Source organism: Corvus kubaryi, unplaced genomic scaffold (genome assembly GCF_017639235.1).
Source record: "Corvus kubaryi isolate FWS band 111438036 unplaced genomic scaffold, C.kubaryi_AGA036_p1.0 37272, whole genome shotgun sequence".
NCBI lineage: Eukaryota > Metazoa > Chordata > Aves > Passeriformes > Corvidae > Corvus > Corvus kubaryi.
The window spans coordinates 56,789-77,433 of record NW_024581084.1 but is presented as its reverse complement, the minus strand read 5'-3'; the positions used below and the strand labels follow the sequence as shown (position 1 = coordinate 77,433).

At 39.8% G+C, this 20,645-nt stretch overlaps 1 protein-coding gene across 12 annotated transcripts in view; it reads left to right on the top strand.

Moving 5' to 3' along the window:
- The window catches only part of BPTF (bromodomain PHD finger transcription factor), a 54,055-nt gene that overhangs the window by 31,093 nt on the left and 2,317 nt on the right, over positions 1-20,645 (top strand). For 3 of the 12 annotated variants that reach the window (XM_042025463.1, XM_042025458.1, XM_042025454.1), the window contains 17 exons: positions 47-175; positions 492-642; positions 1,431-1,554; positions 2,937-3,189; positions 3,636-3,797; positions 4,761-4,909; positions 5,176-5,299; positions 5,858-6,081; positions 7,214-7,436; positions 7,663-7,982; positions 9,240-9,322; positions 11,132-11,357; positions 11,779-12,107; positions 15,280-15,453; positions 16,340-16,532; positions 17,458-17,542; positions 19,256-19,442. In XM_042025463.1, coding sequence (XP_041881397.1) covers positions 47-175; positions 492-642; positions 1,431-1,554; positions 2,937-3,189; positions 3,636-3,797; positions 4,761-4,909; positions 5,176-5,299; positions 5,858-6,081; positions 7,214-7,436; positions 7,663-7,982; positions 9,240-9,322; positions 11,132-11,357; positions 11,779-12,107; positions 15,280-15,453; positions 16,340-16,532; positions 17,458-17,542; positions 19,256-19,442 — 3,136 coding nt within the window. Of the gene's footprint in view, positions 1-46; positions 176-491; positions 643-1,430; positions 1,555-2,936; positions 3,190-3,635; positions 3,798-4,760; positions 4,910-5,175; positions 5,300-5,857; positions 6,082-7,213; positions 7,437-7,662; positions 7,983-9,239; positions 9,323-11,131; positions 11,358-11,778; positions 12,108-15,279; positions 15,454-16,339; positions 16,533-17,457; positions 17,543-19,255; positions 19,443-20,214; positions 20,502-20,645 lie in introns of those variants that run through there. The other 9 variants (XM_042025456.1, XM_042025455.1, XM_042025459.1 and 6 more) reach the window with 9 other exon arrangements.

Sequence of the window (20,645 nt, the reverse complement as noted above, 5' to 3'; positions counted from 1 at the left end):
CTTTATTTGTTTCTTTTATTAATGTACTGGGACTCATTTGTTGCAGAAACAACTGAAACTGAAATTACAACAACAGAAATAATCAAGCGGAGAGATGTTGGTCCGTATGGGATCCGGTCAGAGTACTGTATAAGAAAAATCATTTGTCCCATTGGTGTTCCAGAGGCTCCAAAAGGTTGGTTGGTTTGTTTGTTTGTTCGTTTGTTTAGACATTTCCCCCCTCCCTGTAATCCTGAGGTAAGATAATCTAGATCTAAGGTAGCTGTATCTTTATGCTAATTCAAACCATCAAGGGAGCAAATGCAGCTTGCCTGAACGACTCATTTACCTACCGGGAAACAAATACTGCATTTAACAAATGGACATGATTTATCTGAAGCTGAAAGGCCTTCCTGTTTATAAAATGGGACTGAAATCTCTTAATCTTGGTTTACACTTCAATTTCATTTTACAGTATAGCTTAATGTGTGTGTTTTGACTGTTCTCTAAAGAAACTCCAACACCCCAGAGGAAGGGACTTCGATCAAGTGCCCTCAGGCCAAAAAGGCCAGAAACACCCAAGCAAACAGGCCCTGTTATAATGGAAACTTGGGTAGCAGAGGAGGAATTGGAACTGTGGGAGATCAGGGCATTTGCTGAAAGGTAAACAAACTCAAGTGAACTTTTAAAGAAAGTAGTCTTAATTTGTATGATTGTTAAATAAAAGTTCCTCCTAGAGAACACGGACTTGGTCACTCTGATCACTAAAAACACATCCATGTTGTATTTTTACTGGGCCCTTTGTTAATGATAGTCAAGCTTAAAGTTATAAAGCTTAACTATTTGCTGGTACCAAAACTAAGGTATGCAGATATTTCAGATTTGTTAGAACTAATACTATGTTAATTTTTCCATGCTTATGAACTAACCACTATTATATGCTAAAAGGCTACTACTGTAATTCATGGAAAGGCTTTAGGCTGCTTTTGGCATGACTTTATACAGTATTTGTTAAATACTTCTATAATCCAAAGAAAATAACTATGCACAAGTAAATTGAGCCTGAGAATATTCAAGTCATAAGGTGCATATTTTCAGTATCACATGCTTAGAGTTGGAACAAGATTTTTGAATCTCTTGGAAAGAATAATTTTAAATATATGTTATTACATGGGTTCCTTGCAGTCTCAGATGTAATTATAAATTCCAGTTTTGATTAATAGTTTCCTGTAAGATGTTGCAGTAGTTTAGCATCAGGATGTTTCAGGGATGTTGCATGCAACTTCAGTAGTTTATTTTGAAATATTTTTAAAGCCGTGACCAGTTTTTCAATGATCTTCTGTCTCAACAGTTGCTCTTATGAGAGCAATTAAATTCGATAGAAACGAATGCAGTTTGATGGTTGGATTTTATGTGGTGGTATAACTTACTTTTGGTTGTGTCTTTGGCAGGGTGGAGAAGGAAAAGGCACAGGCAGTTGAACAACAGGCTAAGGTTAGTGAACAGAAGAAGGCAGAGGAATTCAAGGCCCAATTGGAGGCTCAGCTAAAACACCAACGTTTGGCTGCCCAGCAGGTGGGGAGCTGTTGGTTGTCCCACCAGTCAGCAACTGCACTGCTCACCACATGCATCACAGGCTGGGAAATGAACTTATCCCTTGCTTACACCATTTCTCAAATAGCGCCAACTGCAAATTAAGCCATCAAACAATGCTGCTGCCACTGTGTACATTTGTTATTTTGAAACAGGGTTAAAGCAAAGGTTTGTTCTGGATTGCCTTTTTTTCCCCCCACGTCATTTATAACGCTTTAGAAAGGTGTAGTTTGTTTCCATTTTAAAAGAAGGCTGGGAAGCACCCATTTCCAGGCGAGGTCCTCAGTGTTCTATGTGTAATGGAAAGCTGCCTTGGAATACAGCTGACTTGGGAATACAACTGCATGTTCATGCTTCATGCTTCACTCAAATCTTTTGATTTTATTCTATCTTTTCTGAGTTAAGCCCATTAATAATTTTATTTAAATTTATGTAGATATGTGTATGTATTTATATATAAATGTATGCCCTTAGGAAACCCGATGCCATGTTGGTATTTCACATACATTATTAAGAACAGTGCTTTTTCCCAACTTATTCCTTTTTCATTTCATCTTCCCTGACAAAAACCCAAGTAGTGAATGAGTGCTTCTGATTTGTGGGCATTACTATAGTGCTGGAATTCAAATTAAATAAATACAGAGATAATTCCAGTAACATAGGAAAAAATGTTAGATTAGTTGACATAATTTTAGAAGAGCCTACTGATACAATCCCTTCACAAAGGGGCTCTCTAGATGAAATGTGCCTTTTCAACAGTTACAGCACAGAAGGTCACTAGGTAAGGTAAGGGATTTTGAACCTAATTTTTTTAAGCAGGCTGCAAACTGGATTTACATTTAAAAGAATATTTTTTAAAATTGCATTCTCAATGGTGAAGCAGAATGAAAGTCTGGTTTTTTCGGTTACTGGCAGGATCTCAGTGCAGGAAGCTCTAAATTTAGGAATGCTAATAGTAAACTCTGTGTTGATGATGATATACCAATTACTGACCTAGATGTATGCACATGGTCAAAGCCAAATATAGATGGAAATTCTTCGATTTTTTTTCTAATCTTTCTGATTAATCTGAGACAAATTAATATGTTGAGGGTTTTTTTTTTTTTAAGTAAAATGTGGAGTGAAATTAACATAAACTGATAAGGTTTTTAAAGTTGCTATAAATGAAAATTTCTGGCTGTGTATTCTAAGCATATTTTTAGTTCTGGAGGTCAAGGAGCCTATTCTTCAATCCTCTACAATTTAAACTAAAATCCTACCAGAGGCCTTTTTCTCTCAGTACTGGGTAGAGACAATGTTTATGTTGCAAAATCTGAAAATACTAATTATCCCTTTATTCCATTTTTTTTTCCTAAATTCCATAGAAACGGCTGGAACAGCAGAAGCAGATCCCTGCAGGAGGTGTGGTCCCTGCAGCCACCACAGCCAGCAGCCCTGCAACCACAGTCTCCACACCACAGAAAGTCATGGTGGGCCCTCTGACAGGCCCTGTCCCCACAGGAACCAAAGTAGTACTCACCACTAAAGTGGGTTCTCCAGCTACAGTAACATTCCAACAGAACAAGAATTTCCATCAAACTTTTGCTACTTGGGTTAAACAAGGCCAATCTTCAACAGGTAAGGAGCCATTTGTCATGGAAGGAACATGTGCTGGAGTTCATCCTGTGTATACATCACATTCTATATACACATCACATCTCCTCCAAATATGCAGCATTATTACATTTCTCGTTATCTTTGCTCTTAACTCCTGCTGTGCCAGAAGGACATTTCTGAGATTATACCTGTCTAGTTTTCACTTGTTTTGACTTGGTAGGAAGTCTCATTTCTGACTTGTCTCATTCATTACTTACAGTTTTTGTACTAGTAATCATTCATTAAAGCATTTTATGGTGTAACATACTGTTTCCAAAAAAGAATCTTTACCAAAGAAAGCATGACACATTCAAAAAAAACAAAAATGTAAAAGTAATCCTGTAGTTTGCTGTTTCATACTTGAAAAACAGTCATTTCATTGACTAATTATTCTGCTCTAAACCTGCCTGTTCTGTGTGCCTCAATAGCCACTAGCACAGCTGCCACCTCAGCCACAACCATTGCCAGCACAGGGCAGACCTTCCAGCTCTCAGGCAGCCCAGTAACGATGGCAGGGAAAGTGATAACTAAGCTGCCACTCCCTGCAAACAGCAAGATTGTTGCCGTCAATGTGCCATCAACTCAAGGAGGTAGGGCAAAGGGAACTGAATAAAAATTGTATTCCAGCTTGCTGCTTAATTCTCCTTTGACACTATTTTCCCAGTGAAGTAAACTGCGACTTGAAGGGGGAAAAATATTTTATATATATATATAAATACAAGTTTCCACAGCTTGTTCCCCCTGTGTTACATATTTGTGTCTGGAAGGGAAAAAATGCAAGATTTTGCCTATAAATTATTCTGCATTTCCTAGCACAAAATTAGGAGCTTTATTTTGAACAATGTGGAATGAAGCATGCTTTTTTTTTGTTATCTAAATCAACAAAGCAACTTTCTTCACAAAAATATTAATGCCTACAGCTGCTCTTCACTGATGAGGAGTATGGCTCCAGACTAAGATTAGCATTTTTGATTCTTGCCTCAAGAAGAGGACTTAATATTTTGAGATTTGTGAATGTATGTTGAACAGAAAAGCCCAATTCTCTGTCTCCATCATATTTAGCATTTGAGCAAGTCATGAAGGCTGCAGATTTTGTATTGAAATTTCTTAGGTGACAGGAGAAGCATTGCCTGTTTTCTTCAGCACCACATGTTGTAGGTGAAAGGTGTTTAAACTGTTCTCTACATTTGAAATTAATCAGATTATAGCTTTTAATGGTTGTATAACACTAATTTGTGGCACCCTGTCAATGCAAGGACTTTGCAGTTACCATCAAACTGATATTAGCGAAGTTCATACTTTCCTTAACCTTTTCTAAAATATCTGTTTCCTAACTTAAAATGGACTATTTAAACTACTTGAAGCTGGACTACTGATAAAGTATGATGCTGCTTCTTTTTACAATATGACAAAGGCTCTCCCAAGACGTGTTGAAAGGCTCAAAGGCATTCTAGAAACCTGGAGACTGAGTTCTAAATGCCACCCTGGAGTTGCAGTTACCTATTTTGCTGGCCATTATGTCATTAATGAATGCTCAATTTTTCTTTAATTAGGTGTGGTTCAAGTTCAGCAAAAGGTATTGGGTATCATTCCATCAACTACAGGTGCAAGTCAAACCTTTACTTCATTCCAGCCAAGGACAGCAACTGTAACCATTAGGCCAAACACCACAGGGACGCTAGGAACAACAAGCACTTCACAAGTAAGATGTTTTTCTGGTTATTTAACTCAAAAAAAAAAGTGGGTGCATAGATTTTAAGTTACTGGCAGATAGTAAAACTTCTGGCTAATCACTTTTCAATGTTTTTGGCTCCTCTCAGCAATGGTGTGTATGGGTCCTTTATTCCAAAGAGGTACAACAGTTCCCTTCAATTGGGAAAATTAAAACACACAAGGAAAATAATTCAGGGCATATTTCAGGGGCTTTTTCCCTAAGTTTACACATGGTCTCCTCTTTGGTGTGCACAGGTAGTGCAGGGTACACCGCTGCGCCCCGGGATGACAGTGATCCGGACACCACTGCAGCAGTCAACCCTTGGCAAGACCATCATTCGAACACCTGTAGTGGTGCAACAAGGTATTCTGCCAGCCAGTAGGTTCACTTTAATATTTAAATTTCCAGTGTGAAATCCATGGTTTGTTTCTTCATTAATTCCTTGTGTATCATTGTGTCCCAATGCAAAAATCCCTCATTTTGACGCTTGACTTTTAACTAACGCCTTTTTTGGCTCTTGGATGTGTTGGCTGGAGGCTTTGTCAGTGTTGTTCATCATTGACACTGGGAAAGGTAGTACTTAATTTTAAGTCCATTCATTCTGGGGAAAAAAAAAGAAAAACTGAAAAACCCTAAAAACATATAGAGTAATTGTGCATTGAGAAAGCCTCCCTTTTTGTTGGTTTTTTCATAAAGAGAAGCTAAATGTTTGAAGTATTCCATATGCATGCAACCTTAAAATAGAAAACATTTTGCAGACATTTTTCAGTCAATCACATAAATGGTTTGTAAAGAAAATTTATGTGCAAACTGCAGTGTTTGCTTCACCTGTCTGATCACTATCACACCCCACTGCAATTTGTGACTTGGAGGTTTCCTGTGCTTATGGTTAAAAAGCTCAAAACATGTTTCTTAGCTCAAATTCTTCTCTTCCAGGTCAGACACAGCAAGTGGTGACTCAAATAATCAGGGGTCAGCCTGTCTCAACAGCAGTTTCTAGTACCAGCACAGCTTCTTCCAGCACTGGGCAGAAAACCATCACAAGCTCTGGAGCAGCCCCTCAACAAGTTCAGCCACAGACCCCAGCACCGCCTCCTCGCCCTCAGCAGGGCCAGGTGAAGCTGACAATGGCCCAGCTCACGCAGCTCACACAAGGACAGGTAAAGCACTGGACAGTCCTGGGTGTGGAAGTGTGCTAACACCCATCCAGCCTTTGGATTTCAGCAGTGTAGTGCCTGTGCCCTTAAATTTATGTGTCTGGCTTCATTTAGGATGACCATTGGCATAATTACAGACTGAAAGCAGCCTAAATAGTAAATAAATAAAATAAATAGTAACTACAAAGTAAGTCGTTTTAATAGTAAAGTTTTAACTCCCACTTCCTGTTGTATTTCCCAGTAAGGTATCTGGCATCAGGAGTGTTCAGCAGTATGGAAAAAGAAGTCTTTAATAGCAGTAAAGGACATAATTATTCTGTATGGCCTATTTTGTAGACATTCAGATCATAATGTTGATTCCTTGTCTTTTGATTTGATGTGAAGATTTAGTTTTCATTCATGCTATCCAGAATCTCAGAGGAAAAGTTGCAGTATCTTTGAGCAGAGGAGGAAAAAGTTCTTACAACTTCTGCTCAGATCATGAAGGTCTGTTGGCAAAAAATAAGTTTAGAGTCAATTTTTGGGTCCAAGTACATTTCTGTGATTTACCACAATATCTATTCTTCAAACTATAAATAATACATATAAATTATTGCAATGTACAGACTGCTGGTTGCCAGATAAGGCTTTTTGTAGGTGGAACAAGACTTGGAGTTCAAGCTGAAGGGGGAGGGTAGGTTTAGATTAGATACTGGGAGGAAATTCTTCCCTGTGAGGGTGGGGAGGCCCTGGTGCAGGGTGCCCAGAGAAGCTGTGGCTGCCCCATCCCTGGAAGTGTCCAAGGCCAGGTTGGACGGGGCTTGGAGCAGCCTGGGACAGTGGAAGGTGTGGGTGGAACTGGGTGAGCTTTAAGTTTCCTCCCAGCCTAAACCATTCTGTGAGTTTCTACACCAAAGACTCACAGGTTTTGTATTGTGTTCTGTTCGTTCACAAAATGTGTAACTCCACCCTAGTCATCTGGGGCGATAGAATTGTTGAAAGAGTATTTTATTATCTCAGATGCTAGTTTTAGATTTTAGGAGTACGGTATGTGATAAAAATATTGAATTTTGAAATCTAAACCCCTCATTCTGATTTTCAGCAAAGTCTGTCTAAGAATCGTGTCACTAATACATCAATATTAACTTTTTTTTAGGGTGGCAGTCAAGGTTTAACTGTGGTAATTCAGGGACAAGGTCAAACTACTGGTCAGTTACAGTTAATCCCTCAGGGTGTGACTGTAATACCTGGTCCAGGACAACAGCTTATGCAAGCAGCTATGCCAAATGGTACAATTCAGAGATTTCTGTTCACCCCACTACCAGCAGCTGCTACTACAGCTAGCACAACTACAACCACGGTTTCTACTTCAGCCTCGGGTAAGCACTGTTCTGTTCAGCAGGAAAAAAGCTTCCATTTCAATTGCATGGGAGTATTTATGCAGCTGGAGGTGGTCTGTTAGTGCAGTAAATTTGTTGGAAGTGTGTTGCAGAGTCTGTTGAGTTGCTGCATAGAGCTTTGCAGTAGTTCCAGAGGGTTTGAGTTAGTAAGGCTCATAGCCCCGCCATTTACAATTAATGGAATCCTCGTTTGTGTTGTTCTCAGCTGCAGGGGAACTGAAGCCGGCTCTGCAGGCGCCACCAGCACCGGCTGTGCCCGCGGGGCAGGGGCAGCCCCAGGGCCAGCCCAGCTCGGCCCCTGCGCAGCCTGTGGGGGCGCAGCCCCAGGGTGCTCAGCCCGAGGCCCTGAGCCAGCCCGAAGTCTCCGGTGACTCTGCGGCGCCCCCTGAAGCTCAGCCGTCCAAATCTCCAGCTCAGTCTCCAGCCCAGGCTCGGGGACTCTCTCCAGCGCCAGGCCTGATGCAGCCGCCGCCTGCGGGCCTGCCCCCAGGCCAGTCCCCGGCGCAGGCTCAGCATCCAGCTCAGGTGCAGACTCCAACCCGACAACCCAGTCCGATGTGGCCCCATGCTCCCATACAAATTCCAGCTGGGCTGCAGCAATCCCAGCCTCAGGTTCAGACCTCAGGCTCAACCCTTGCAAGTTTAAACCCTCAAAGTTTAAATCAGGTTCCTGTGCAGTGCCCAGCTCATCCTCAGCTGCACCTTCAGCAGCCTCCAACAAGTGTTACTGAATTGCCTCAGCTTCAGCAGCAAGTGGAAATCCTCTCTCAGCTGCAGCCCCATGCTGTGGCTCAGATACAAGCCCAGCAGGGCAGCGTGCCGCAGATCAAGCTTCAGTTACCTCTTGAGATCCAACACGGTAGCCCAGTGCAGGCTCAGCAGATTGCCAGTGTGGTGACAGTGCAAACAGCTAGTGTTCAGGAGCAGCTGCACAGAGTTCAGCAGCTCAGGGAGCAGCAACAGAAGAAAAAGCAGCAACAGATAGAAATTAAACATGAGCACACCCTTCAGGCTTCTAATCAAAGTGACATTATCCAGAAACAGGTAAAGTTAACAGAAGGAAATTAACGCTTACTGAAGTAAGTATTGAAAGAAATACAGTTTGAAATGCCTGTTGTTGTTAACAATGTTAATACATTTGATAGGCAGTTAATTTGATTCTTTCAAAGATAGTGCACGATTGCTGTTGGCAATTTAATGACACATTCCAAGTTAACTCAGCACATCAAGTCACTTGTACCATGTTTGCATTCTTCTGTCACCTTGATTCTGTTTACCACTAGCTGCTGGGACAAATCTGTCTCTATTCTCAATTCAGGAAAGATAGGTCAGAGCTAGGAGAGCTGATGGAGAGAACACATGTGCAGTACTTTCATTACCTGAAAACTGAGGTTCCACAGAGGTATCTGAAATGGGATGCTGTTGGATGGCTGCAGGGCTTAAAAAATACATGTTATAAGACTCTTACCATTTTTAAAACAACCAGTCACTGAGGAAATACAGTCAACTTACATTTAGTCCCTGGATTTAAACCTGACATAAGCAAACTGTCCTGCTCTGGGGGTGGTGGTATTCATTTTCAAATTCTTTTTCAATTTTCAAATAATTGTTTTAAACCAGCACTGCTTCCCTGATAAAATCAGCTTTATTTTGTAACTCAGTGAAATAAATGGCACTTCAACTTTTTCTTTAACTTAAGAAATGTCCTGGTTCTGCCCATAATGCTGTGAAATACTGGCTAAAGTTTTCGTGTTGTATTTTGAAATCTGTATCATCCTACAGGTGGTTGTGAAGCAGAATGCTGTCATAGAACATTTGAAACAGAAGAAGACATTGACTCCAGCTGAGAGGGAAGAAAATCAGAGGTGAATGTGCATCACAGTGCATCTGTAGATGTCAAGTTTTTCATTTATTACATCTTTTAATGGTATCATAATGAAATGCTGGTTTGTAAAAACCTGGTTAAAGAAGTGTTGCTATTTTAAATTGGTTAGAGTAACATTTAGAAGTAAGTTTCATAATGATCTTTATTGCATTAGTATAATCTCAATTTTATTTTGATCATATGTTTTTTAAGTAATATTACATATTGTGTTTGAAGCTGGCCACAGTTCTTAAACTCAAGTAAAAACCATCCTTAAAGGAGCACAGAATGGAGAATTAATGGCTCTGCTGCAAAAAAAGCCTGGGTTTTGTTTGTCCTTTATCATGGCCATGTGTTTCCATTCTTGTTCCTGCACATCCCACTCTACAGAAGGAGCTGAAGAGTTGGAAGACAGATTGACAAACGGAGAGATTTTATGCTTGAAGCTGCTAAACAGAAATTTGAAATGTTTGTCATTTGTCATGGGGTTATTTTGACTCCTTTTCACACATACAGTTGCTCTAATTAGATAATCACAAGTGTGTGTCAGATACTAAGAAAAAGAAGATCGTATTTTAAAAAATTTGGATCATCAGATCACAGGCTCAGTTGATTACAACACTGTCCCTGGGTGCCACTCCTTTACTGTTCACAGTTGCATAAAGAAAAAGATGTGTTGGATATGCTCTTCATTTCATAGTGTCAGACAGCCAAATAGGTGTTTCGACTGACAAAAGTCCAATTTAAGAGAAAGATAAAAAGTATAGTTCTAGCTAGCTTGGTTCATGGTGCAGCTGCCTTTCCATCTCACTGATTTATTCTTCTTCAAAAATACAAGGTGGGGACCTTTAGTCTGTGAAAAAAACAGACTGAATCAAGTAGATATAGAAGAGCAAGCTAAACAAAATTGTATGGCCCTACAAATATTTATCTACATATTACATTTGTCATCAAAATTCATCTGTCTGTCAAAGGACAAAATGTCCGAGACCACAGAGTTGCCAGCAGCTGCTTGTCCTGGCCATTGCTATTCTGCTGTTTCCTCTCAGCTCAATGGGAGTTGTTTTACATGGTCACTCTGGCAAGGAGAAGCATTTGGTTTTCTAGTGGTTTTGGAAAAGAATAGAGAAGGGAAAAGTAAATTCAGAAGAACCAAAATACATTCATTTTCTAATTTAAATATAAAGCAAAATAAATGGAAGGTGCAGAACAAGTGAGCAGGAAAATAGATTTATAGTTGAATGTACAACAAGTAGATGAAAAACTAATCTTGAGCTGTCATTAGTGGAGAAATTGGGAACTGTTAATAGTGAATTCTATACAATGAAAAGTATTTGTCAGTCCTTACGCCAAAACACAAAATCTTGGTAGTATTTGGTGGTCACTGGAACGTAGAAATGTCTGTTTTAAAAGAAATTACAGGCTTCCAACTCACTTTCATCTTATATCAGAATGAAAATCCAGCTCTTTGAAACAAATTGTGGAAACTGAATTGAGTGAAAACGTCTCTTCATCCTACTAAAGCCAAAGCTTTGGGAGTTGGATGGGGGAGGGGAGGAACAATTAGTACTCAGATCATTTAAGTGAAATTGGGACTGGCCCTCTTGAGCCTAACAAGGGACTTGATCTCTCCCAGCAGTGTTCTAGTAAATAAGCAGGAGTGGAAGCACTGTGTGTTGCTAAATTTACCTTTTACATCTTAGGAAATATAATAATGAGCTTGCAGCGACTGGAGAATTGATTCTGCATTCTCAACTGGGAATAAACAGGCAGCTCAGCACAATGCCCTTTTCCTTTATTCCTTCCCCAGAATGATTGTGTGCAACCAAGTGATGAAATATATTCTGGATAAGATAGACAAAGAAGAAAAACAGGCAGCTAAGAAACGGAAGCGAGAAGAGAGCGTGGAGCAGAAGCGGAGCAAACAGAACGCAACCAAGCTCTCAGCTCTGCTTTTCAAGCATAAAGAACAGCTGAAAGCTGAAATACTGAAAAAAAGAGCACTTCTGGACAAAGATCTACAGATTGAAGTGCAGGTAAGGACAGAGTCTCAAAGGCTAATTTGATGTTAAGCTGGGGAGAACATTTCTGTGTTAATCTTTGTCTGTTTGCTCAGTGAGATTTTAAGGGAATTTACAGGAAGAAGCTGCGGTTGTGGATCTCTGCAAAGCTACTCATATGTCCTTTGAGGGCCTCTTGGTTTTCTTCTGGACTGAAATTACCTGCTTTCATGAAACAGCTTCTGATAAGTTACAGCCAGTGGGCCATTGTAGCCCAAGTGTGTCATCCCTTAATATTATGTGAATTGTAGGTTGAGAACATGAAAGAAATGCATATTTGAGTGGATTTAATTATTTTCTACTGGTTAAGCATGGGGATTTTTGCATAGATTGTAACCCTGTCTTGCAGTTACCATATGAAGTGCCTCCCTCTATTTATTCATTTAATACACTTCAGGAGGAGCTAAAGAAAGACTTGACTAAAATTAAGAAAGAAAAAGAAAGAGCCCAGGCAGCAGCTGCTGCATCTGCAGCTGCAGCCATGGCCGCTGCTGCCCCACCACCAGTGCCACCAGCACCACCACAGCCACCGGCAGCCAGCATCACCTCCTCCTCCTCCACCACTGTCCCCATGCCAGTCTCCTCCCAGAAGAGGAAACGAGAGGAGGAGAAGGATTCCTCAGCTTCCAAGTCCAAGAAAAAGAAAATGATTTCTACTACCTCAAAGGAAACGAAGAAGGACACAAAGCTTTATTGCATCTGTAAAACGCCTTACGACGAGTCCAAGTGAGTAACGATGCCATAGCCCCTCCTGCATGTCCTTAGCTTTAGGTTTAGTGTCAGCTCTTAGTGCCAGGTAGTGCTAGAAGTGGAGATAGTGGCAGGTTATTGCAGTGATCACTAGGGTATAGAGAATAAAGTCTCTATTTTCCACTAGCAGTTACAAATATTAACATACTCGATTGATACTGTTACTGTGTGTGGTTTATATTTACTCGTTTGCATGTCTCCATTGTGTGACCTTCCTGTCTCATATGCACATACTCTTTTCTTTTTTTTCCCTCCGCTCTGTTACTCTTTCTTTTGCTGTTTTGCCTCTGCCTCAGAAGCAAGTGACAATTTGGTTTGAGCAATTTCTTTTTAATAAGTAGCTGATGTTTTTCAGAAATAGCTTTGGTACCGTCTTCCAATAAATGACTTTTTTTTGTAAGGCAGTACCCAGTAAAGGGGGCTCTGAGTCACTGGACTGCAGTTCACTTTGGACAATGTTTCAGGGAGAAATGGTTTCCATGTGTTATTATTTGCATTCCAGGGTTGATAAAAATCAATATTTAAGCATTTGACAAAGTGAAAACTGCAGTTCTCTGTAGTTTGATTCTGACTGTGAATGAGGAAAAAGTATTTATGTTATGTACAGAGCTTGTGAAGAAATGCTGTAAGTGCTGGAGTGGAGAATCCAGTGGATTCCAGGGGATAGTGTTACATGTTCCTCCTTAAGGTAGAGGTGACTAACAGCAGTAGTTAGTAATGGTTAACATCTGAGAGCTGTGCAGAGATGTATGTACAGTAAGTCTGACTTCAGATCAATTCCAAGTAAGCGACAATACCCAAAAATACGAACTGGTACCATTTGGTGGTACTTTAAGGGCTGGTAACAGGAAAACCATAGATCTGGAGTGATGCATTCACTCCATGGGTCATGGTTCTTCATTTCAAGTTTAGGGCCAGGACTACGAGACCTCTTGGTTCCTTCTAGCCTTTTTTGGGGTTTAATTATGTTTTTTTAATAAAGTTGAGATCTTGAGGTTTTGAGTAACTCTGACCATTGCACTATTACTTCAGCGTGGGAAATGGGGCTGCTCCCTGGACTGCCAGTGCTGCAGGAAGAGCAGAGTGATGCTCTGGCTGTTATGTCACTGTCACCTCTGAGGGATGTCCCCAGCCTCACTTAACTTTGTGTCTGTATCAGGTTTTCTGTTATCCAGCGTACTTAGGAGGGACCCTGTTCTCTGGCTGTGATACCAGAGGTCTGTGTGTTACTGCATCTGGAGTTAGTGAGTGAGCAAAGGGATTTGATTGTCAGACTAACTCTTTGTGTTGACTCTAGTGGTCATAGAGTGAATTTTGGTAGCTTGAATTGAGAACTGTGCTTCCAAGAAAATGAAATGTTAATAACTCAGTAGTATCCTTAGCAATATGACAGAGCTCTGCTGCTTTGCTTTTTGTGAATCTTGTATTTGATATTCCTACAAATGATGACTATACTGTTGAAGTACATAATCCTTTTGCTATTTGGAATTAGTCAAGTTTTGAAACAGTTTTCTGAGAATTTTTTATTTTTTCATTTATGTATATGTAGGCATTGGATACTTTTCCTCTTTATGCTGGTGTCTCTTTTCTACTTGAGAAAAGATAGGTGTGCTACTTGAAAAGCCAGTTTGTGGTATTTTATGAATACCCTGTGTGTTTCTTTGGATTTAGTAAAGCCTTTTAAGTTGTTTTGTGCTGTGTATTTTATTGCAAAACTATTACATTTCTTTCTCATTCATGATACTCCAGGGTTATAGGGATTTGCTAATACTGTTTTCAAGGATGGTCAGTAAGGATATCTTTCCAAGATTCCTGCTTAGATTCCAATCTATCTGTTAAAGCATAATGTGGCACCTGCTCCACATTCCAGTGGCAAGGCTTAGCACCTACACCTGGATGCAAATGTGCTTCCACATCACCAGGACCAGACACGGCCTCTCTTGGGAACAGGGCACAGGCTGAGTTCCTTATAGTTGTCAGAATCTATGTCTAGCCATTCTTTATGGAAATGGGGTTGTGTGATAATTATTTTAGGATTTGCCTGACTGAAAACAAGAGAAAAAGCAGGATCTGAGTGTGCAGGATGTGTGCAGAGGCCCAGGAAATCAGAGATGCTTCCTGTGGAACATGGGGTAGCTACTGCCCTGCTGGTGCAACGCCCCAGGGTGTTGCCTGCAGGCTGACAGGGTGGCAGGAATTCCTACGGCAGCACCTGGCAGGGGGTTGAGGTCTCCAAAATCCAGGAGGATGGAGGTTCCGAGTCTGCTTGCTTTTGCTTAGGCAGAGAGAATGGATGTGAGTGTTGCCCATCTGGTTGTCACTGGTCATAGGTGTGTTCTGAGAGATCCATACACGAGTTACAAACATCCTGGCATAATATTTTACAGTTTCGTCACATCATTCTGTGCAAGGTCCCATTCCCATGATTCTGTCCCTGGTTCCCTTCACTTTGTGTCATACCATACCTGGTTCCGTCACACAGCTGTGTCTGAGAGGAGGCGTTATTCAGTCAAAATTCCACTTTGTCGCAGTTTTAAGTAGTTTATTATCAGATTTCAGTGCACATCCCCCTCAAAAAAAAACTCCAAGATTTAAAATTGACAGTCATGCCCTGACCCTATTTTCTTTCGTATCATGTTACACCAAGATGTACCTACACACTGCTGGTTGCATGTTCTTGTAGTGTACTCGTAACTCCTAGCTGGTGTTTGCGCTTTGCTTTTGTTTTTTAAATTAACTGAGACCTACATTTTCAAACTTTAAGGAAATGTTTCAGTGGCTTTTGAGCTGCAATTTTGAAAATGTAAACCTTTTTTCTTTGGCCTTGTCTTTTTGTGCCTTTGACAGTTTTTCACACACACATTGAAGACAGTAGATTTTCAGCCCATAGTTTTGTCAAGTCTGGTTACATATTAATATGTACATATCAATACATGTGCATTTTGATGAACTGTCAATTTAAATTGACCCAAGTGACCTTACTGCCAGTCTAGCTGCAGCATGAGATGTTAGTTTGTAAGGTTAGGGAGCAGGGAAGCTGAGACAGAAAGTAGCCCAGCAGCAAGTGCATCAGAGAGAAATGCAGGGAAAAGTTCCATGCCATTTGAAATGACAATTACATTGTCATTTTCATTGTGAACACTTTTAGGTTCTATATTGGCTGTGATCTTTGTACTAACTGGTATCATGGAGAATGTGTTGGAATCACAGAAAAGGAGGCTAAGAAAATGGATGTGTACATCTGTAATGAGTGTAAACGGGCACAAGAGGGCAGCAGTGAGGAGTTGTACTGTATCTGCAGAACACCTTATGATGAGTCGCAGTGAGTTCGGATAAGAACCTCTTATTCCATGTCTAGGTAGCAAAACTGCTCTGACTGTGCTTTCCTGTTCCTTGCAAAGAGTAAACAACTAGTTATTCTGCATATATTGTATTCATTCGTAATACAAATTGCTTTTCAGTAATTGTCTCCCCCTCCCAGATGTTTCTGTTCAGTAAATGTTTAGGAAAAGTGAACTTTCTCAGGGTGGTCAAAATGTATTGTGGTTTTTATTTTTAACAACAAACTACCAAAACACCATGTACTTTAATTGGGATTTATTTTCTTTTTTAATTTTATTTTCTTTAACAGGGGATGGTTAGAAAGACTAAAAGACAAATGCTGTATTTAGTGGGTTTTTTTGTGCTTTAATCTGATCTGGCTGGAGAACATAATTTTAGTAGGGGGGTATATGGTTGGTATATGATTATATATATGTGAATTATATACATCTTTTACTGTAAGGCTTTGTGTCATAGAATACTCCGTGTTCAGTTACAAGACTGAAGCTTCCATATGAAAAGTGCTTGTACAGAGTGAAACAAGCCGTAGTTGTAGTCCAGTTTGTGCAAAATGCATCTTGAATTGGTTTGGATACTGGCTGGGTGAGACTTCTGGCTTTACACTGTTCCTTTCATCTCTAAAGCAGAGGAATGATTTTTGAAATCTTGATTGCTTGAAAGTGTAAAATTTAGGAACGTGTTTTGAAATGGTCTGTAAATACAAAAACAGTTGGAGTAGAATTTGTCACTCTGAAATCTGACGTTACCTGTTGTCTTTAATCATGCCAAGTATCTGCTTGTGTGCAGGTGATGGCAGGTTTATGGGTTTAAATGTAACCTGGACTTGAAATAGTTGAAGCCACTGACATTTGGTTTGGCTCTTGCAGATTTTACATTGGCTGTGACCGATGTCAGAACTGGTACCACGGGCGCTGCGTGGGCATCCTGCAGAGCGAGGCAGATCTCATTGATGAGTACGTGTGTCCACAGTGCCAGTCCACAGAGGATGCCATGACTGTGCTCAGTCCACTCACAGATAAAGACTATGAAGGGTTGAGGAGGGTCCTGCGCTCCTTGCAGGTGAGGAGATGGGTGGCAGCATCAGGGAGTGTGACAGACCCAGTGGGTCTGGGAGGAGGGTTTTGATTTCTCTTTAGTAGCTCTGAGATTTGAGGGAATAGCAAAGCTTTGGCACTGTGTCAGCTGCAAACTTGCTTGGCATTATTGTCCTGAGGAATATTTACAATAATTAGTAAACCACCACTCCTGAGTGGGTGAAACTAAATAATCCCTTCAATGAAAGGCTTTTAAAGGAAGCAGATTTAGAATCCCAAAAGGCAAAGTGGGAGCCCAACTGCACAGGGTATGAAAAGTGCCATGTTCTGTTCTCAGATCAGTTTTCTGAGGGTTGTGATCTATACTTCTGTACTTTGAGAGTTACCAGATTTCAGGAGTGTTCTCATAGGGGGTCATTATCAGCATGTAAATGATGGCATCTTGATAATAAGAATATGTCACTGTGCAACAATACAGTATATTTCTGGTTTCTCTGTCACTCCCAAATAGGCTTTTTCTGCTACAACTCTAAAGACTTTTTAAGAATTCTGGTACAATTCTTAAAACTGTGGTAACAGAAATCCTCTAAGTAATAATTTGCATTGTCCTGTATTTTGCATACATTTATAAAAGCATATTAATTTTAGGGTACTAGAAAGCACTCTCAGTAAATTCATTCCATACTTTTCCATGCAGCCTGTTCAGAACAGTATCCTGTTATGTCTGAATTTCACAGTTTCCTGTTTTGAAGCCGAACTACTGGGTCACTGGCATTTAAAACTTTACCCAGTCATCAGATGAGAACTGGTTCCTTTTTCATATAATGCTGCACTTCTTCCTGAAATTCAACTCCAGACCCCAACAGATAAAAGGATGAAAATATTTACCTATTAATAGTACCTAGTTTAACTCGATTTTATATTTTAATTCTCTCCTGTTTCCCTGCCAGGCTCACAAAATGGCGTGGCCGTTCTTAGAACCAGTAGATCCCAACGATGCACCAGATTATTATGGTGTCATCAAAGAACCAATGGGTAAGTGTTGGTGAGAACAGCCTGAGTGAGTGGGTTTGGGCTTTGGAATAACAAGTTAATTTCCTGCTGACCAGTTCCAGCCATATTTTGCAAAATTCACAGGTTAGGCAGATGAAACACGGTGATTTCTCACTGATACATTCAGAAGTTCATGAAGGCTGTTTTATCTACTTCTAGGCTGACTCCTTCACCCTAAATAACTGCCTGTCTTACAGATGAAATGTGGAAGTCAATGCAGCAATAGGATAGAACTCATGTTTTTAAATTTCTTCATTTAAAGAGGACAATTTTTTTCTGTCTTTGTGCATGAGCTTCTCCTCCAGAGGCTGAGCAGGATGTGATGCTATGGAAGCATGACGTGCACCTTAAGATGGAGTTTAAAATTATCTTCATATGACTTGATAGTAATAGTAAATTTTGTTTTATGTGTAATTTATCTTTAAAGCTGCAGGAACAAAATGCATTCAGATACTGTGAATGTGGGCGAAGTTGAAAGGGAGATGCTGCAGCTTTACAGTGCTTTACTCTAATCTTCTTAGAGCTCACCAGTTAAAACTGGATAAGCACTTGGATGTGAAATTTCTTGAGAAAATCTATCTCCTGGCAGAAATGGTGTTGGGAATGTTATTCCTTTCCTTCCAGTATTGAACCAATACCTTTTCATATCTCTAAATGAGAGCCAGTGTGTCATTAGAGCTTTCTCACCTACTCCTTACTCATCCTAGAAATAGGAAAGTTCAGTTTAGTATCTTGGCAAAATGTTGTGGTATGTTGACTGAAAACAGTATTTTGTTTAGAAATTGTGTCCTTTTCTGTTCCAAGTTTTGGACTGTGCTGTTATGACAATGCTGAACAATTCCTATTCCATGGTGGATGGGTTAAAGTTTATAAGGAAAGCTCAAATTACGATACTGCTAGTGGAGTAAACAGAAGTGCATTTAGCCCTTTCTGACTTAAGTAGGAGGAAAAGGCGCCTCTAAGTATACAAGTAAATCTTAGTAAAATACATCAGGTAATCCAGACCCATCTGCAGTTTGCACACATTCGGGCATTACTGGTATCTCAAAATAAGCACCTTAAGGACATTTTTCAAGGGCAGATAGTTGTTTTTCTGGCTAAAAGTGCCACGAGACATTTACACAGCTATATTTGTATTTGACAGGTTTTGTTCCTCTCCCTGTTTTTAATTGATATGTGGATTAAAATGGGACAATTACTGTTCGTATCACCATTCCTGTCTCCTTAATGTGTCTGGTCAGTAAGGATGAGAGCTCTGGAATTTTGCATGACCCTGCACTTGAAATCTTTCATCTGTGCCATGTGTAATGTGCATATGCCCATGAGAATTGATAGTTTGTTCAAAGCAAGGCAGGAATTCAAAAAATAGTCAGGAGGTGATGGCTGTTACATGTACATGGTACCTGAATCTTGGTTGTCTGACCTTCCCTTCATTTCTTCAGAAAAAGCAGGGAGCTCCTTGCAAAGGTTTTCCCTGGTCATTGTGATTCTTGCATTTTATTGAATTTAGCTGCACACAACATATTCATGCCTAAGTGTCGCTTCTGAGGGAGACCTACTGGTGTCACCAGTCACAACCAGCATTCCTGGAAAAGCCTCTAACCTGGATAATGCTTTGTTTCCCACAGTCTTGACAATGTAGATTTCTGTTGAGAATGAAAGTGTCTCATTTAAATAATATTTGTTTCTTTGAAGACCTTGCAACCATGGAAGAAAGAATCCTGAAACGCTACTACAAAAAGGTCACGGAGTTTGTGGCAGACATGACCAAAATTTTTGATAACTGCCGTTACTACAATCCAAGTGACTCCCCTTTTTACCAGTGTGCAGAAGTTCTCGAGTCCTTCTTTGTACAGAAACTAAAAGGATTTAAGGCAAGCAGGTAAGCTGGAGTGTTCCTAACCACAGATGTTGCATTGGCCCCTGAAATCTCCTTTCTAAGCTTATCCTGCATTCATAGAGGAATTTGCTGCTCTGTGGCCTTTCCTGGAAAATTTTGTCCAAATTAAGGTTTAAATACGGTTTTATGGAGGTTACTTTGGAATGTTTATTCAAAAGGAGTTGTAAAAAATTCGGGTGGTATCATAAATTTGCAAAATTTGAATGATACTTCAACTCATTGCTGCAGAAAACTTAATGAGAGTAATTACTGATCAGGACAAATACTGTGTCTGAGTTGTGCTGATGTTCTACTCTGCAGTAAATACTTCTCATGCTAATAAGAGACAATCCTGCTGTGAAGCTTATAATCAAATGAAAGAAATTAAAATACTTCAGTGTTACACCTTCTCTCATCTTTTTATAACTTACCACCTTTGAAACAGAGGGAATAAGTAAGGTTTAAAGTAGGAGACAGAAAATGAAACATAATTCAAAATTTACCTTTTAAAATTAAACTTTCTTTTAAAATTATTTTTTCTGAAGAAGGGCTGATGTAGACATAGATACAGACATTCCTGGAAAAGAATATGCATTTTTCTTTCCAGTTCAATACTGTAATAATAATTTTTATCAGGTAGTTTTCAACCCATGTTTCTGTCACTGCCATTAGCTGGGTCCCCAGCACTCACTGTGCTTGCACGCTGATTTCATTGCTGCATTTTATTTGTTATTGTTTTTCATTTATACCATCCGTCTTCTTTCTTTTCTTGCAGATTGTGATATCTTTAGTCTGAACTTTTTAACTGGAATCAGAACTGGATGTTGGGGTCACTTTCTTTTATTGTACAATTCAATGACATTAAACTGCCCTAAAAATCCAGGTCATTTGTCTAAAAAGTAAATGTTTTTGTTGCCAGCAGTCACAGTGGTGAACATCACTGTATTAACAAAAAATTGTTCCGTTCCTCAAATACTGTATTGAGAAAAATGAAAAATTCATCATGGAGACCTTGTATTTTATTGTTTAAGTCACTAATAAAACTGTGAATGTCAAAGAGGAGTTTTGCTGAACTCTGCTTAGCAAAAATGTGACTTTAACATGCCTGTTCAGTTTTTTTTCTTTTAAGTTAATCCAAAGAGTTCTTGAATAAATTTAAGCAAAGTAGACCTTATTATAAATATTTACAACTAAAAATGTCTTTTT